General features: G+C 39.5%; 1 protein-coding gene across 6 annotated transcripts in view; it reads right to left on the reverse strand.

Moving 5' to 3' along the window:
* Positions 1 to 16,174, reverse strand: part of Slc39a12 (solute carrier family 39 member 12) — a 110,048-nt gene that overhangs the window by 44,577 nt on the left and 49,297 nt on the right. For all 6 annotated transcript variants that reach the window (XM_050144754.1, XM_050144755.1, XM_050144752.1 and 3 more), the window contains exon 6: positions 14,294 to 14,466. In XM_050144754.1, coding sequence (XP_050000711.1) covers positions 14,294 to 14,466 — 173 coding nt within the window. The remainder of the gene's footprint in view (positions 1 to 14,293; positions 14,467 to 16,174) is intronic.

The following is a 16,174-nucleotide window of genomic DNA, read 5'->3' on the forward strand; positions in this document are numbered from 1 at the left end:
AAAAAACCAAAAAAAAAAAAAAAAGAAAAAAAAAGAAAAGAAAAAAAATACAAAACCTAAGAATAATAGGGATAGAAGAGGGAGACGAATGCCAGCTCAAAGGCACAGAAAATATATTCAACAAAATCATAGAAGAAAACTTTCCCAATCTAAAGAAGGACATTCGTATGAAGGTACAAAAAGCTTGCAGAACACAAAACAGGCTGGATCAAAAAAAAAATGCCCTCGCCATATGATAACCCAAACACAAAACGTACAGAATAAAGAAAGAATATTAAGAGCTGCAAAGAAAAAAGATCAAATGGCATATAAAAGTAAACCTATCAGAATTACACTTATACTTCTGAATGGAAACCATGAAAGCCAGAGGGTCCTAGATAGATGTGCTACAGACACTAAGAGACCATCCATGCAAGCCCACACTACTATACAGACTACTATACCCAGAAAATTTTTCAATGGAGATGGAGAAAACAAGACATTTTATGACAAAAACAAATTTAAACAATACGTATCCACAAACTCAGGCCTACAGAAAGTTCTAGAAGAAAAACCCCAACCCAAAGAAGCTAACCACACCCAGAAAAACACAGGCAACAGATAATGCTCCCCACCAGCATAACTCAAAGAAGGGAAACACACAAACACTACTACTGAAAAATAATGGGAATTAACAACCACCGATCATTAATATTGCTTAATATCAATAGATTCAATTCACCTATAAAAAGACACAGGCTAAGAAAATGGATATGAAAAAGGATCCAGCCTCTGCTGTATACAAGAAACACATCTATCTAAACCTCAACGATTGATACTACATCAGAGTAAAAGGTAGGGAAAAGGTTTCACTATCAAATGGACCTAAAAAAACAAGTGGGTATAGCTATCATAATATCTAACACAATTGGTTTCAAACTAAAATCAGTCTGAAGAGATAGAGGACACGTTACACTCATAACAGGAACTATCCATCAAGATGTAGTCTCAGTCCTGAACATTTATGCCCCTAATACAAGAGCACCCACATATGTAAAAGAAACATTATTAAAACTTAAGTCACACATCAAACCCCACACACTAATAGTAAGAGATTTCAACACTCTACTCTTGCCAATGGACAGGTCAACCAAACAGAAACTTAACATAGAAATAAGAAAACTAACAGATGTCATGAACCAAATGGACTTAATAGACATCTATAGAACATTCCACCCAAACACAAAAAAATATACCTTCTTAGCACATCATGGAACCTTCTCGAAAATTGATCACATACTTGGTAACAAAACAAACCTCCACAGGTACAAAAAAAAATTGGAGTAACCTCCTGTGTCTTATCAGATAACCATGGATTAAAGTTAGAATTTAACAACATTACTACTCTCAGAAATTCTACAAACTCATGAAATTGAACAGTGAACTTCTGAACCACCCATGGATCAAGAAAGAAATAAAGAAAGAAATTAAAGACTAATTAAAGACTTCCTTGAATTCAATGAAAATGAAGGGACCCAAACTATGGAACACTATGAAAGCTAAGAGGAAAATTCATAGCACTAAGTACTCTAAAACAAAAAGAAGCAGACTCACCAAGGAGGAGTAGAAGATGGGAAATAATCAAATTGAGGGCTGAAATCAACAAAATAGAAACAAAGAAAACAATACAAAGAATCAATGAAACAAATATGTTCTTTGAGAAAATCAGCAAGATAGACAAACATTTATCCAAACTAATCAAAAGGCAGAGAGACAACATCCGAATTAACAAAATCAGAAATGAAAAGGGGGATATAACAACCTGAGGAAATTCAGACAATCATTAGCTTATACTACAAAAACCTGTACTCCACAAATTGAAACATGTGAAAGAAATGGATAATTTTTTAGCTAGATACCATATGCCAAAATTAAACCAAGACCAGGTGAACAATTTAAATTGACCTATAAACTGTAAGGAAATAGAAGTAGTCATCAAAAACCTCCCAACCAATAAAAGCTCGGGGCCAGATGGTTTTGTGCAGAATTCTACCAGAACTTCAAAAAATAGCTAATACCTATACTCCTCAAAGTGTTCCATATAATAGAAACAAAAGGAACATTGCCAAACTCTTTTTATGAGGGTACAGTTACCTTGATAAAAAAAAAAAACTACACAATATCTTTCATATCACCATAGAACCTTCATCTGGTGATGGATGGAGATAGAGACAGAGACCCACACTGGAGCACTGGACTGAGCTCCCAAGGTCCAAATGAGGAGCAGATGGAGGGAGAACACAAGCAAGGATGTCAGGACCACGAGGGGTGCACCCACCCACTGAGACAGTGGGGCTGATCTATTGGGAGCTAACCAAGGCCAGCTGGACTGTGACTGAAAAAGCATGGGATAAAACCGGACTCTCTGATCATGGCGAACAATGAGGACTGATGAGAAGCCAAGGTCAATGGCAAGGGGTTCTGATCCTACTTCATGTTCCGGCTTGGTGGGAGCCTAGCCAGTTTGGATGTTCACCTTCCTAGACATGGACGGAGGGGGGAGGACCTTGGACTTTCCACAGGGCAGGGAACCATGACTGCTCTTTGGATTAGAGAGGGAGGGGGAGAGGAGTGGGGGGAGGGGGAGAAGAGTGGGGGGAGGGGGAGAAGAATGGGGGAGGGGGAGGGAAATGGGAGGCTGGGAGGAGGCAGAAACTTTTTTTTATTCTCAATAAAAAAATAAAAATAATAAAAAAAAACTACACAAAGACTCAACCAAGAAAGAGAATTACAGACCAATCTCACTCATGAACATGAATGCAAAAATACTCAATAAAATTCTGGCAAACTGAATCCAAGAACACACCAAAAAATCATCCACCATGATCAAGTCGGCTTCATCCCAGAAATGCAGGGCTGGTTCAACATAGGAAAATTTACCAATGTATCCATCATATAAATAAACTGAAAGAAAAAAAACATATGATCATTTCATTAGATATTGAGAAAGCATTTGACAAAATCTAACATCCCTTCATGATAAAGGCTTGGAGGTATCAGGGATACAAGGAACATATCTAAATATAATAAAAGCAATATATAGCAAGCCAACAGCCAACATCAAATTAAATAAAAAGAAATGATTTCACTAAAATCAGGGACAAGACAAGGCTGTCCACTCTCTTCATATCACTTCAACATAGTTCTTAAAATTTTAGAAATAGCAATAAGACAATGAAATGATATCAAGGGGATTCAAATTGGAAAGGAAGAAGTTAAACTTTCATTATTTGTTATTATAAAAATAACACCACATACTCAAGAAAGGAAAAATCCACCAGGAGAACATTGAAATTCTTAACATCTATGCACCAAACACAAGGGCACCAAAGTTAAATCAAGATCAGATTAGCAATTTAAACAGACCTATAACCCCTATTGATATAGAAGCAGTAATTAAAAGTCTCCTATTCAGTCCCTAACGCCAAACCCAGATTTTTCAGTGCAGAATTTTACCAGACTTTCAAAGAGTTAATGCCAATACTCTTCAAATTATACCACAAAATAGAAACAGAAGGAACATTGCCAATGTTTTGGCATAAAACCTCATTTTATGAGAACACAGTCACCCCAATAACCAGACCACTTAAAGACCGAAGAAAGAAAGAACTACAGACCAGTTTTGCTTATGAACATAAATGCAAATATTCTCAATATAACACTTGCAAATTGAATCCAAGAACAGATCAAAAGGATCATTCACCATGACCAAGTAGACTTCATTCCGGAGGTGCACAGATAGTTCAACATGTCATATAAATGTAATCCACCACATTTTAAAAAAAACTGAAAAAAAAACCCAACATGATATTCTCCTTTGGTAGAGAAAAAACCTTTGATAAAACCCAATGCCCCTTCATGATAAAACATTAGGGATACAATGGACATACCTTAAATTATAAAGGCAGTTTAAAGCAGGCCCATAATCAATATCCACTTAAATAGACAGAAATTAAAAGCAATTCCACTAAAACCAGGCACACGAGAAGGTTGCCCACTCTCTCCCCATACCTATTTAATATAGTAATTAAAGTGTAGTACAATTAATAAAAACCAAGAGACTGATATTGGAGTTCAACCTAAAGGTCAGGAAAGTGAAACAGCCAGCTATTGGCTCTTTACCTCTGCCTCAGTCTGAAATAGTGATCCTGCCTCCAGGAATCCTCAGAATGAGTTTGTTAGCTAGAACAATAAGACAACTGCAGAAGATCAAGGGGATATAACTTGGAAATGAAGAAGTCAAAGTATCTTTATTTGTAGATGACGTGATATTATACCTAAGTGACCCTAGAAATTCCACTGGAAAACTCTTACAGCTGATGAACACTTTCAGCAAAGTAACTGGATACAAAATTAACGCGCAAAAATCAGTAGCCCTCATAAATACGAATGATAAATAGACTGAGAAAGAAATCAGGGAATCAACACTTTTTACAATAGCCTCAAATAATATAAAATATCTTAGGGTAACTCTAACCAGGCAAATGAAAGACAGGTATAATAAAAAAACCTTAAGAAATCGAAGAAGCTATCAGAAGATGGAAATATCTCCATGCTTTATCAGTTAGTAAGATTAACATAGTAAAAATGGCCATCCTGCCAAAAACAATGTACAGATTCAATGCAACCCCATCAAAATTCCAACAAAAGTCTTCACAGATCTTAAAAGGACAATTTTCAGTGTCATGTGGAAACATAAGAACATCAGGATAGCTAAAACAATTTTGAATAATAAAAGAACTATGGAAGGTATCACCATCCCAGATTTCAAGTAGTACTATAAGTAATATCAATAAAAAGCATGATACAAATAAAACAACATAACACAAAAACAAACATGTCAAATAACAAAATCAAATTGAAGACCCAGACATAAATTTACATAGCCATGGACACCTGATTTTTGATAAAGAAGCCAGAAACACACAATGGAAAAAAGACAGCATCTTCAACAAATGATGCTGGCCAAACTGTAGGACTACATGTTGAAGAACCCAAATAGACTCATACTTATGACGTTGCACAAAACTCAACTCCCAATTGATCACCTCAACATAAAATTGGATGTATAGAATGTGATAGAAGGGAAAGTGGAAAATAGCCTTGAATAGACTTTATAAACAGAACATTTTAACACAGGCACTAAGATAAACAATTAATTAATGGGACCTCATGAAAATGAAAAGCTTCTGTACAGGAAAGGACAGCATCATTTGGAAAAAGTAACAGCCTACAAAATGGAAAAAGATTTTTATCAACTACAAATTTGATAGAGGGTTAATATCTAAAATATATAAAGTACTCAAAGCACTAGATATAAAGAAAACAAATAATCCAGTTTAAAAATGGGGTATAAATCTAAACAGAGGAGTCTTAATAAGGAAACTCAAATGTCCAAGAAACACGTAGAGAATGTTTAAATGAATGCTTAAAGATGTCCTTAGCTATCTTGAATGCAAATCAAAACTACTTTGAGATTTCATCTAATACCTGTCAGAATGGCTAAGATCAATAAAACCAAAGACAGCCCATGCTGGCAAAGATGTGGAGTAAAGGGAACTCTTATCCATTGCTGGTGGGACTGCAAAGTTGTACAGCACTATGAAAATCAATGTGTTGGTACCTCAGGAAGATGAGAATTGATATACCTCAACCCAGCTTTGGGATTTTGGTGTAAGGCTCTACCATCATCTGCAGACAACTCTTCTCTCTTTGAAAGAGACAGCTCTTGGTCTAGTATTGGGACACAGTGAAAACTTATCCTTTCACAATGAGCCAAAAGTTATCATGCAACCTGATACACATCATAAGCTAGGTGTTATCTGGCCCACAAAGCCATAAAGTAGGATGTGCACAGCAACCATCTATTAATAAATGTGAGTGGTGTACACATGACTGGTCCTGAGCAGGTGCTAAAGGCACAAGTAAGTTACATCAAGAAGTCACCCAAATGCCTATGAATTCTACTCCCACTACAATGTTATCTGCTGCCAAGTAAACACTGATAGTGTTGTGGAGTGTTCCTTATGATCTACTAACAGAGAAAAAGACTGATTTACTGATGGTTCTACACATTAGGCAAGAATCACGCAGATGTGGAAAGTTACAGCCTTACAACCCTTTTCTGGGGACAAGGCTGAAAGACACTGGTGAAGTGAAATCTTCACATTGGGCAGAACTTCCAGCGGTACACATGGACACAGCTTGTATGGAAGGAGAAATGACCAGACACACAATTGGTCATTAATTCATGGGCTCAAGTCAATGTTTGGTTGGATGGTCAGAAACTTGGAAAGAGCATGATTGGAAAATTGGTGAGAAAGACATTTTGGGAAAAAGTGCATGGGTAGATCTCCCCAAATGGGTGAAGAACATGAAGATATGATGTCCAGTGCTCATCCAAAGGTGACTTTGTCGAAGGAGGAGTTTAATAATCAGATAGATAAGATGTTCTGAAGGCAGTCAGTCTCCTCAGTCATTCCTATCATTACTCAATGGGTTCATGATCAAAGAGGCCATGGTGGTAGAGATGGAGGTTATGCATGGGTCCAACAGCATGGTATTCCACTCACCAAGGCTGACCTGCCTATAGTTGCTGTTCAATGCCAGATCTGCTAATAGCAGAGACCAACACTGAGCCCCAGATATGGCACCATTCCCCAGGGTGGTCTGCCAGAGACTTGGTAGCAGGCTGACTGTATTGGATCACTTCCTCCATGGAAAGGATCCTTCTTGTCCTTACAAGAATAGATTCTTATTCTGGTTGTGGAGTTCCCTTCCTTCATGTGATGCTTCTGCTAAAAATCACCATCTGTGAGTTTAGAGAAAGCCTTATCCACCATGATGGTATTCCACAAAGTATTGCTCCTCATCAAGGAACCCACTTGACACACAGAGCAGGGAAATGATAAGCCCAGGACCATGGAATCCACTGGTCTTATCATGTTCCTCACCATCCTGAAGGAGCTGGCCTGACAGAAAGAGGGAATGGACTCTTGAAGTCACAGTTACAGTGCCAATTAGGTGGCAGCAGCTCAGGGGTCTGGGACAGGGTTTTTCAGAAGCCGTCTGTGCATTGGATCAGCCAGCATCCAATACATGGTATGAGTTCTAGCATAGGTGGGATCCAAGGGTCCAGGAATGAAGGCCTGGAAAAGGGAATAGTTTTACTCACTATCACCCCTAGTAGCCCCCTAGGAAAATATTTATTTCCTTTTTCCTGGATGCTAAATCCTGTTGCCCTAGATTTGGGTTCCAGAGAGGAGAACGCTTCTTTCAGGAGCCACAACAAGCATTCCATTGAACTGGAAGCTCAGACTTTCCCCTGGATTTGGGCTTCTGAAGCCCTTCTGTCAATGGCTAACAATGGAATACCAGTTCTAGGAAGGGTGATTGATCCAGATTACCATGGAGAAATTGGATTTCCTTTCACAATGAGGTAAGGAAAATTATATCTCACGTGCAGGAGACGTTTTAGGGCATCTCTTAGTGCTACCATGTTCAATGACTAAAATCAATGGGAAACTATGACAGCCTAACCCAAGCAGGATGACCAAGGACACAGACCCATGAGGAATGAAGCTGGGTCCCTTCTCCAGGAAAAGAGCCAAAATATACTGAAGTGCTTGAAGATTGTGGAAGAAGTACACAGTGGGCAGTAGAGGAAAGTAGTTGTATATACCCAGTAAGTCTATGTAAACAGTTACAGAAATGAGGGTTATACTTGACAGAGTGTTTCTCTTCTATTTTTTAAGAATGTGTTTGTGCAGATATTTGTGTTTTTCCCTCAATTTATTTATTATGTGCTAGAACATCAATTAAGAAAATATCAATGGCTACCATATTTAAGTGTGAGATATTGAAAGAATATCCCCCAAGAGACACTGCCACTTGTTCTAAATTTATAATGCATTATGGTTATACAAAGGACAGTTACAGCATGTTAGGATCTGATTAGACATATAATGCAGGAAGATACACCTTTAATCCAGATCTTTTGAGCCTGGAAAAGGTTTGCCTTTAATCTGGATCTTGAGGAGGGAAGACAAACCTTTAATCAGGAAGACTATATAAGGACACGGAAGAAGAAAGAATGTGTTCTTTGCCTTCTTGCCCTCATCTAGCTAGCAATTCCATTCCTTTACTGGCATTAGAGCCTAGTTCTTTGTAATTCCACTGTATACTGAAAACCAGCTGAGACATCCAGCCTTTTGGAAGGAAAAACTACTGAATTCTTAACCTTTCCGATTGCAGCCAGCCACTGTTGGATTGTAGCCTGTAAGTCGTTCTAATAAATCTTCTTTCTATATAGAGAGATTTATTCTGTAAGAGCTATTACCCTTGAAAACCCTGACTAACACAACCACTCTCAGGCATATACCCAAAGGATGCTTCATCCTATCACAGAGATACTTGTTCAGCCATGATCACTGCTGGTCTATTCATAATAGCCAGAAAGTAGAAACAACCTATATGTCCTTCAACAGAAGAATGGATAAAGAAAATGTGGTATGTTTCACCATTTACACAATGGACTATCATTCAGCCATTAAAAAAATACCCATACAATTGACTGGTAAGTAGATGGAACTATAAAAAAAAAAACATCCTAAGTGAGGTAACTTAGATCCCAAAAGACAAATATGGTTTGTATTCACAATATGTAGATATTAGCTGTTAACTCAAGATAACCAAGCTATAATCTGCAGAACCACGGAGTTAGGAACCATAGAGTAAGGGACTGGCTGGGGGTAGGGGAGGCAGATAGATCTCGCTAGGAAAGGGAAATAGAATAGATAGTTATGGATGGATGTAGAGGATTGAAATGGGTGGATCAAGTGGAGAGGGGTTAAGAGGGAATAAAGGAGGAAATACGTGAAGATACAGCTAATAGCAAGAGCCATTTGAGGGTAGTATGGAAACCTAATACACAAGAAGCTTCCTAAAACATATACATATATGAAGGTGATCTAAATGAATCTGTCAAATAATGGGAGAGATATAGCCCCAACTGGCCATCTTCTGTCACCAAATGAAGCTTCCAGTGCTGGAATTGGGTTATATCTAATCTAATTGAGTTGTTGGCTAAAGAGGTCCCATGGGAATCCTCAAACAACCCAGGATGTTACCTAGACTGTAGGTTGCTCTCCACAAAGAAACATCAAGTCTCCATTGCTGAAGACAGAAATCAAGATGGTGCCTCTGTAGAGTCTTCATCCCTATGTTCCACCATCTTTGGTACAGGAAAGTACTCTCCATGCCACAAGAGAGAAATGTAAACATCAAACCAGCCCCAAATGCTTTGATCTACAATGATGTTCTGTCTGGAAGATATGCTAGAACAGCGGTGGCACAAATCGTGTGAGATGAACCAACCACCATCTGATTTGACAGAAGGCTCACTCACTCCCTAAGCTGGAACCCACACCCAACAGTCTTGTGTGAGCAAGAACCTGACACTAGGTAGCCCAGGATTGACCTTGGGTAAAATCAAATACTATTGTTCTGAAAAAAAAGAGAAAAAGAGTAGCAATAAACTGACTCCTACTGACGTGCTATATCATAGATCAGTAACCCTACTCAGCCATCATCAGAGAAGCTCCCACCTGAAGCAGATGGGAACAAATGCAGAGACCCATGGCCAGACATTATGCAGTGAGGGACCTCAGAACACTGAGCTTTAAATTGGATGTCTCCATAAAAATTCCACCCCCTCAAGGTTCAGGAAACCCTCTGGAAGAGGAGACAGAAGGGGTGTAAGAGCTAGGAGAAGGTATGGAGGACACCTAGAAAACAAAGCCCTCTAAATCATCGTGATCACTGTCATATGAACTCACAGAGACTGCAGCAGATGCACAGGGTTTGCTCGGGTCTGTACCATTCGGGTTCCTAGAGCTGAATGGAGAAGAGGTCACATGGCCCAACCCAGAAGCTTCTCCAAATGATAACCACTTGCAAATAAAAATTTAGTTTCCTCCAAGGATGTCTCACTGGAGAAGCAAACTGCACTTAAGAGAAGACTACATGCCTAGCAATAGATTGCCAGTTGAAAATGAACTCAATGGCATTTTGAGGTTACTTGTCTTATAATGTCATGTTTTATATAATTTTATCTTATTATTTTTATTTGCCTCTCTCTCTTTTTACCCTACATTATTTTGCATATTTGGCTTCCAGTTTAGTGTTTTTATGGGATTCCCAAGTATACAAATGATTAGGTCTGTTTCTTGTGCCTTCTCTTTAGTTCTTTTTCTTCTGTTTTCTTTGTTCAATTCCAATGTGTTCATTTCTGTTTTTTAATCATTATACTTTACTATTAATAATGCATTTTTAATTCTTTTTATTGAGCCATATATTTTTCTCCACTCCCCTCTTCTCTCTTCTTCTCCCCTTGCCTTCAACCCTCTTCCATGGTCCCCATGCTCCCAATTTACTCAGGAGATCTTCTCTTTTTCTACTTCCCATGTAGATTAGATCCATGTATGTCTCTCTTAGGGTCCTCTTTGTTGTCTACGTTTTCTGGGATTGTGATTTGTAGGCTGTTTTTTCTTTGATTTATGTCTAAAAGTCACTTATTAGTGAGTAAAGATGATATTTGTCTTTCTGGGTCTTGGTTACCTTACTCAACATGATGTTTTCTAGATTCATCCATTTGCCTGCAAATTTCAAGTTGTCGTTATTTTTTCCTCTGTGTGTGTGTGTTTAATAATGTTTCATAAGATGTCTGTATGCTTTTTGCATGGAACACATGCAAGGTGTACTCAATGTCAATGTGTTCTAATACTCCACTACAATTAAACTTAATTCTATTCTACCTGAATAGAAAAATCTACCTGAAAGTCAACACATCACGGAGTATATGTTGTGTATGTGTGGAATAGTCCTTTATACTGTGTGAATATATGTCACTGTGGTTGGCTTAATTAAAAAAAACTGTCAGTAGCTAGGCAGGATTTTCAGGGCAGAGAGAATGCTGGGGAGAAGAAGATGGAGACTTGAGGGAGACACCATAAGCCACAGAGCAAGCAAGACAATGGACAGTATGCAGATGAGGTAAACGAGCCTCAGGGCAGCATATAGATTAATAGAAATAGGTTAATTTAAGTTATAAAACCCAGCTAAAAACAAGCCTAAGCTATCGACCAAGCAGTTATAATTAATAAAAAGTCTGTAGTTATTTGGGAGCCTGCTGAGGAACAGAGAATTGCCTGAGAAATTGCACTTATAGTGTGACCAGGAGTGCTATCAGCTTTCTGAAGGGCATTGTGAGCGTCCCTCTAGTTAACTCACTCATCCCATCCTCTCAATCCCTGACTGCCTTTATGACTGCTTATAATTATTGCCTAGTACATTCCTTTCCCAAAAGATATCAATTTGTGAAATAGCTCAATGGTTTGTAAAAGTAGGATATTTCTGAGCCAAATAAGGAAAAATAAATGCATATAGATGATTTATGTTTATGTAATATAGTCTTGGGATATATATCTACCAAATACAGAACGAAAATACTTGGGAAAAATTAACTGAATTTGTCCTCACTATATTATTCTCTGAGTACTATAGTATTGCAGATATTTTACATATTGTAAGGGATCTAAATGATTTAAAGTAACAAGCTATACATAGGATTTATGCAAGTTCTATACAATTTTTTTACAAAGGGACTTGAATGTGTGTGGGCTTTTGTATCCTCAGGAGTCCTAGAACCAATCCCCAGTGGATACCATGCATACCTATGTAAGCACATATGTGTAGTTACAACTAAAAACCAGAATATGCTGGTCTCCTTGTACTGACTTGTTTGGTAAGAACATTGATGTATGTATCATACTCATATGATCAACATTTCATAAGGTGAGGAGGATCATAAAAGTAAATAAAAGAACAACACAATCTCAGGTGAAACTATAGATCTTCACGGTGAACAAATTCATCAGTTTTAAAGTCAATCAAGCAGTGGTATTTTCTAACTTGAGTAAAGACGGTTGAAAATGCAGATCGCATCCAGGGACCACAGATTTCTCTAGCTCTCCATCACATTTTACACTAGATTCTCTTTCCAGTAACTCTGCCCTCATTTCTTTCCTCAAGGCAAAACTGTGCCTTCAAATGTCATAGATACAAGCTAACTCTTTTGCACAGATATGCAGGATTTCCTATGCACCCCAAGTCCAGGCTTGCTCCCCAGCTGTGCACTACTCCTTGGAGGAAACCCAGGCAACCTCCTGCTGTTTCCCAGGATCCCAGGCAACAAACATCTCTATATCTGCTGCAGTGACCTAGAAAACGGCTGTGGCCATTGCCTAGAGCCAACACACGAGTCTTGAAATAGTTCCAGAAAATTAGATTATGAGGGAAATTAAAACCAATAGGGGCTTGTTTAATTTCTCCAATGCTCACTTTGCAATTTTTTAATATCAAATAATTGTTGAATCTCTAAGCAACAGCAGTGATCCCGAGGAAATTGCCGGCAGCTTGTGGAATTTTTTTTTACCATTTCCTACTTCTCAGGAGGCATGATCATTAGTATGCCATCATCATTTCTATTAAGAACAAACAGCCAACTTCCTTTGCAGTGCCTCCTGCCTCACCTGGGTCCCATCTCAAGTCATTGTCCTTTCATTTCTCATAAAGAAAGAAGCCTCAGAAGACTTCAACAGACAGCCATGTGCCTGCTGCTTCTGACTTCTTAAGGAAAGAATTCCAGGGGCTGTCAGTAAAGGATTCATCTCACAAAAGCAAGGGCCCGACCTCAGATCTCTAGCACTCACATGAAAAGCTGAGTGTCACAGCATGTATCTCAGGCCTGGGACAGCTGAGGCAGGGGGATATCTGAAACTTAGCAGCCAGCCAGTGTGACCAAATGGTGAGCTCCAGGTTCTCTGAGAGATCCTGCCTCAAACAGTGAGGTAAGGACTGGCTGAGGAAGACACTGGTAGTAATCACTGGTAGTAATATCTAGCAACCACAGTCATTCCCAAACACAAGCATGCATACTCATACATGTAGGTAATGTAGGTGCATGCACACACAAGTATGTACACACATACACACACACACACACACACACCAGAGGGAGAGAAAGGGAGAGAGAGACAGAAAGAGAAGAAGGAGGAGGAGAAGAAGAAAAAGAAGAAAGAGGAGGAGAAGGAAGAGGAAGAGGAGAAGGAGGAGGAGGAGGAGGAGGAGGAAGAAGAAGAAGAAGAAGAAGAAGAAGAAGAAGAAGAAGAAGAAGAAGAAGAAGAAGAAGAAGAAGAAGAAGAAGAAGAAGCAGAAGAAGAAGCAGAAGAAGCAGAAGCAGAAGCAGAAGCAGAAGCAGAAGCAGAAGCAGAAGCAGAAGAAGAAGAAGAAGAAGAAGAAGAAGAAGAAGAAGAAGAAGAAGAAGAAGAAGAAGAAGAAGAAGAAGAAGAAGAAGAAGAAATCCAAACACCTTTATTACAGAGAAGTCTATTCTGGGGACTCAATCACAAAGACAATGGTGCTAATGATGACACTATGGCAGAGATTCATGCAGGGCCAAGGAACAAGGGACCCAGATAACCACCATCCAAGAACCCATTTTCATCATAGCTCTAATGAGGCAAAGATATGAAATGACATTGCTGAAACCTCAAGAGAGAAAATGCTATGGAGGAAACCTCCAGATACAACCTGACGGTATATCCGCTACTTTTGAAGCAGCTGTGAGAGCCAGAGTCAGGACCAAGCTGGGAGAAAAGCTACTGCCCCTCTTTCTTCATTCCTGATTTTCCCCTGGTGCTTCCCCTTGGCAGAAACTAAGCAAAAATCCAACAGAAAAAAAAATCTGAGAAGAAACAAGCTTTGTGTCAGAACCCAAGAGCAGAGGAAAACGGATCTGATCCATGAGGTAGAAGGAAGGATCTGAGAAAGCCAGCATCGCTCTTGTAGACTGTGTGCTCGTGCATGTGTGCGTGTGTGTGCATGTGTGTGTGTGCGTGTGTGTGTGTCCTGCCTGTGATAGTTGCTTCCTGAGTCTTTCTTAATCCAAACTAATAACCTGACCACCTTCATTTCAAAAACAAAGACAATGGGCTGGCTCAACATATGCTTGTCTCTCTCTTCTCTTCCGTGGGTGCAAAGTCACTCTGGGCAAGAGGTGTTCTTTCCAAGAAAAACACCAGCCATTGTATTTGTTCACTGAGGTTGACACCAAAAATTTGCGTAAATATCTCAAGTTGTGGAATGGAAAGAAAAACCAGACAGCACCCATCTGTGGCAGAAAGGAGAAGATTACCTGAGGGATGAGGTGGAGCAGGGCATCCCCAGAGAGGGTGCCCACAGCCAAGCCCACGAACAGCTGTAGAACAAGGCCGTAGTTCTCCTCGCAGCTGTGAAAAAGGACCAGCGCCGTCCCAAGCATCGAGCCCAACGTCAGGATTGTCACAGCCACCGTGCTGTAGCCATATTCTAGTCAAAGGAGGTGACAAAGGCTGTCAGTGTGCATTGCTGTCCACTCGTGCCTCAACTAACAGAAATTGCAAATCTGCTCTCCTGCAATAACAGCTTGATCATACAATAAAATCATTGACATACAATGATTTTATAAGGTTTGTGTAGGGTAAAGGATTACTTTCCTTTTTCAGGTTAAGAGTGAACTGCTGGGATCATCTATGATTTGCTGTGGTCTAAATGTTTATTGCCCCACCCCCAGCCCAGCCCCCAAAGGTGACAGTTTGAAGAAAGTGAGACGCCTTTGGGAGGTCATTAGGTCCAAGAGAATGAGAAAAATGCTTTATAACAAACTTCCAGCAGGGGGAGACAGTGAGGTGGTCCCATTGTATGAACCAGAAATTAGACCCCATCACCACCACAGCTAAACAGAATCTACCAACACATTGATCTTGGGCCTCTCAGAACTGGGAGAGATACATTTCTCTTGTTTAAGAGTCAACAGATTATTTCGTTACAACAAAGACTAAGTTTTCACTGTGGCTTTGAAGCTACCCCATGTTTCTTTGTTTTATTTTAACATAACTCTTTATTCATTCTTTGGGAACTTTATATCATGTACCCCCAACTCCACTCACCTCCCAGTCCCTCTGTATCTGCCCGTAGCACGATCCCCCCAAAATTAATTAAAAACAAAACAAAACAAACAAAAAACCCACCTCACTCCTCTTTCTTTCCAACATCTCTTCATTCATCCTAATGGCTTCAGGAGCTGCTGGGTGTCACACAGTGTACCCTTGTGCCCAATCAACCCCACGCACTGATTGCAATGAGTTACTGGTCTGGTTCAAGGCCTCTGGCACAACATCATCACCAGACCCTCACCAAAACTCCTCTTGGATATCCTGCTGTTGCCTCAAGCCATGGAGATCCTATAGATGGCTCAGCAGTTGGGAGCACTAGCAGCTTTTTTTTTCCAGAGGGGCTGCCCTGCAGTCACTAACAACTACATGCTGGTCATAACCATCTGTTGTGATCTGATAGAGGATCTGATTCCCTCTTCTGGGATGCAGGTGTTTATGCAGAGTTACCCAATATTTTATTTCAAATCTCCAAAGCAAGCAAATTCCCAGTTTTCCCACTACCCACAGAGAAAGGCATGTCTCCTGCAGCCCAGTGCAACATCCCAGAGAGACACAGTGCTGGCTCCTATCTCATTTTACACACTTCAGAGACAAGGAAGTTGTGATGAGGGAGCATGAAGTGTGGCTCCATTGTGGATCAGCGTTTATGAACAAACTGAGCACACCCTTCAGCAGAACTTTCTCCTAAAGCTTCCAAAGCTATTGCATATGGAAAAAATAATGATACTCTCAGTAACTAAAATGAATGGTTTTATAGCTTAAAACTGATCCATCAATATGAACAATTGATAATATACATTTTAACAGTCTATATTTTAGACTCTTAAACCGCACACACTAATAGTAGGAGACTTCAACACCCCTCTCTCACCAATGCACCAATGGACAGGTCAATCAGACAGAAACCTAACAGAGAAATAAGAGAATTAATGGAGGTAATGAATCAAATGGACTTAACAGACATCTATAGAACATTTCACCCAAATAGGAAAGAATATACCTTCTTCTCTGCAGCTCATGGAACCTTCTCAAAAATTGACCACATACTCGGTAACAAAGCAAACTTCCCCAGTTACAAAAAA

Source organism: Alexandromys fortis, unplaced genomic scaffold, assembly GCF_014885135.2.
Source record: "Alexandromys fortis isolate MF-2015 unplaced genomic scaffold, M_Fortis_MF-2015_v1.1 scaffold_52, whole genome shotgun sequence".
NCBI classification, from domain to species: domain Eukaryota; kingdom Metazoa; phylum Chordata; class Mammalia; order Rodentia; family Cricetidae; genus Alexandromys; species Alexandromys fortis.